The following is a 2,500-nucleotide window of genomic DNA, read 5'->3' as shown; positions in this document are numbered from 1 at the left end:
CCAATGTGATTTCACAGTGTGTTTTTTCCAGTTTTTCTGTACTCTCTTCCTTTAAGTTCAAATTATTGCAGTTTGTATTCATTACTAAATTTGAATCACACTTTTCTACAGTTTCCACAACTTGAGATGCATTCAATTCTGCGCCATCAATTGTTAGAAACAACTCTTCACTCTGCTCTTTCATGTCTTCCACTTCTTTGACACTAGTGATTTGAGTGTTTCCTCTAGATCTGCATGCTTTCGCTAAATGACCTCTTTTGCCGCATAATGTACACGTAGTATTCCTTGCTCCACATGCAAAACTAGAACTTACATGTCCCTGGACACCCACATCTATAGCAGATAGCTGCCCGTCTTTCTCCAACCTTAACATATACATTTTCACTACTTTTATTAATTACCTTCTTGAACGCTGCTTTTTTTACTTCCTTGAATTCCACAGTAATTTCTTTTCCAATAGCTACCACTGAATTTTCACTTACAGTTTTCCCTTTGTCAATCTCTTTAATCCATAAATCAGTAATTACCATGCTCCTAGCAATTCGAATAGCTTGTTCTAAAGTGGGATCCTTTGAAAGTAATTTTTCTCTCACTTTTTTATTGTTTGTACATCTTACAATTTGATCTCTTATCAAAGAATCACACAAGCCTTGAAACTCACAAGTGACAGCTAAACTCCGTAAAGATGCTACATATGTCATAATATCTTCATCCACTTTTTGCACCCTGCAGAAAAATGTATGTCTCTCAAAAACAACATTCACCTTTGGAGTAAAATGTTTTTCTAACATCTGTAATGACATGTCATAAATATTTATCGGTTGACCATCACCCATACCCAATGAGATTTCAGGTAAATCGTCATATATTCTTCTTCCCTCTACCCCAAGATGGTGTAAAAGTATAGCTTGCCTCCTTAAAGGACCATATTTGTCTCCTCCAATTGCCAATAGATATGTAAAAAATATGTTCTTCCAACGTTTCCAAGGAATGGATGGTTCTCCTGGAATTGGCAAAAAATTAGGAGGCGCAGACATAGATTGATCGGACATACCTGCAATAAAGGTCAAATAACAAACCAAAACAACAATCTAATACAATAGTCTAACACAATAGACTGAAATAATAATCTAAAATAATTAATCAACACAATTAATTAAAATAATTGACTAAAATAATCAATTGAAATAATTAATTAAAATAATTAATATAAATTATGCAGTAGATGTAATGTATAGTCTGTTGTTTATTTCAATAAACAGGAAGCTGGAAGTTAAATTTGTCCAAGAGTCCTTCTTTTCTTTCTTTTATTTTCAGTATGGTTGGAAAGGAGATCGAGTAGATTGAAGTAGATCAGGGCACAAGTCCTAAAAAAAGAAGTGGGGGGACGCTGTCACCGGAAGTGACGTCACAACAGGAATCTCATGAAAAGAAGTGGGGGGACGCTGTCACCGGAAGTGACGTCACAACAGGAATCTCATGAGTATTCATATGCCTTTAGATGACGGGGCATTTCACAGCACTGCTACCCCTGGTCTGTTCCTCGATGTCCTTTGCAACCCCCCCTCCCCCCCACTCCCCCGAGGGGGTGCCCCAGTTGCACAACGAAGTGCACAAGATACAGAAGGACACACATTCCAAGCGTTAACCGCCAACGCCTGCTCGCTCCGCCTCCCAATCACTCCAGCCTGCACACACCACCGGTGCCTCTTAAAGTCTCCAATTACAAATATTAGCATATCTTTGGTAATTTACGGGAAACTTCCCTCCCACCCGGGCTCTCTGCTCACACAATGCTGTCCAGCTTTTGGGCAGGGGGGACGGCGTCCACCCGGAAAAACCTGGTAAAATAAGTGGGGGGACGCCGTCCACCCGCGTGGTACCCCGACTCGAGCCCTGAAGTAGATGTCAATTATTCAAAAGGGCACTTGAAATACTTCCAGAAAATGTCTTTGTTAACTGTAAGTATTGTTTTTATTCCTAGAAGAGAGCTCTTAGCATGCGTGTTTACTTTCACAATACACACGCGTACACAAGCTCCAATCTGGCACGCGCTTGTTCCTTCACGCGCCACTGCCTCGCGCTTGGCCTTTCAAGCTCGTGTTCAAGTATGCGCTTCCCCTCGTTCAGCTTGTTTACATCTGAGCAGCTGACGAAGTGCAGGCGCGTGTGATTCACGCTCGATTAAATGCAATTCCCTCGAGCCCACTCCCGATCGGCCTGTTTATATTTGAATAGCCGACGATGCGTTCAATTGCCTCGCGCTTGCCCTCGATCGCATTTTAAGCAAAAACGCCGATGTTTATTCAATCGCTTTACGCTTGCCTTAACTTTTAAGCAATTTAAAAAGTTTCTTTCCAATATCTTTTTAGGCAGCACGACTTTTAGCCTCTCTGGCGCTCAGGAATGAGATGGCAGAGTCTATTTACAGATGAATACATTACTCCTCATTGAGAATTAATGCACGCTTGGATTCATCTTGTATTTTAAAGTATACACA

General features: G+C 40.7%; 1 protein-coding gene across 1 annotated transcript; it reads right to left on the bottom strand.

Annotated features, from left to right (window-relative positions):
* Positions 1–302: 302 nt before the first annotated feature.
* Positions 303–1,052, bottom strand: LOC146835428 (uncharacterized). Its single transcript, XM_085599989.1, has one exon. The coding sequence runs from the start codon at positions 1,050–1,052 to the stop codon at positions 303–305; it is 750 nt and encodes a 249-aa protein (XP_085456115.1).
* Between the last annotated feature and the right edge of the window lie 1,448 nt (positions 1,053–2,500).

Source organism: Triturus cristatus, chromosome 4_2, assembly GCF_964204655.1.
Source record: "Triturus cristatus chromosome 4_2, aTriCri1.1, whole genome shotgun sequence".
In the NCBI taxonomy this organism is placed as follows: domain Eukaryota; kingdom Metazoa; phylum Chordata; class Amphibia; order Caudata; family Salamandridae; genus Triturus; species Triturus cristatus.
The sequence above is the reverse complement of the archived record's forward strand: the minus strand, read 5'-3'. Positions and strand labels throughout refer to the sequence as shown.

Bases quoted from the DNA above. Each gene is read 5' to 3' on its own strand.
- LOC146835428 (XM_085599989.1), bottom strand. From the start codon at position 1,052: ATGTCCGATCAATCTATGTCTGCGCCTCCTAATTTTTTGCCAATTCCA.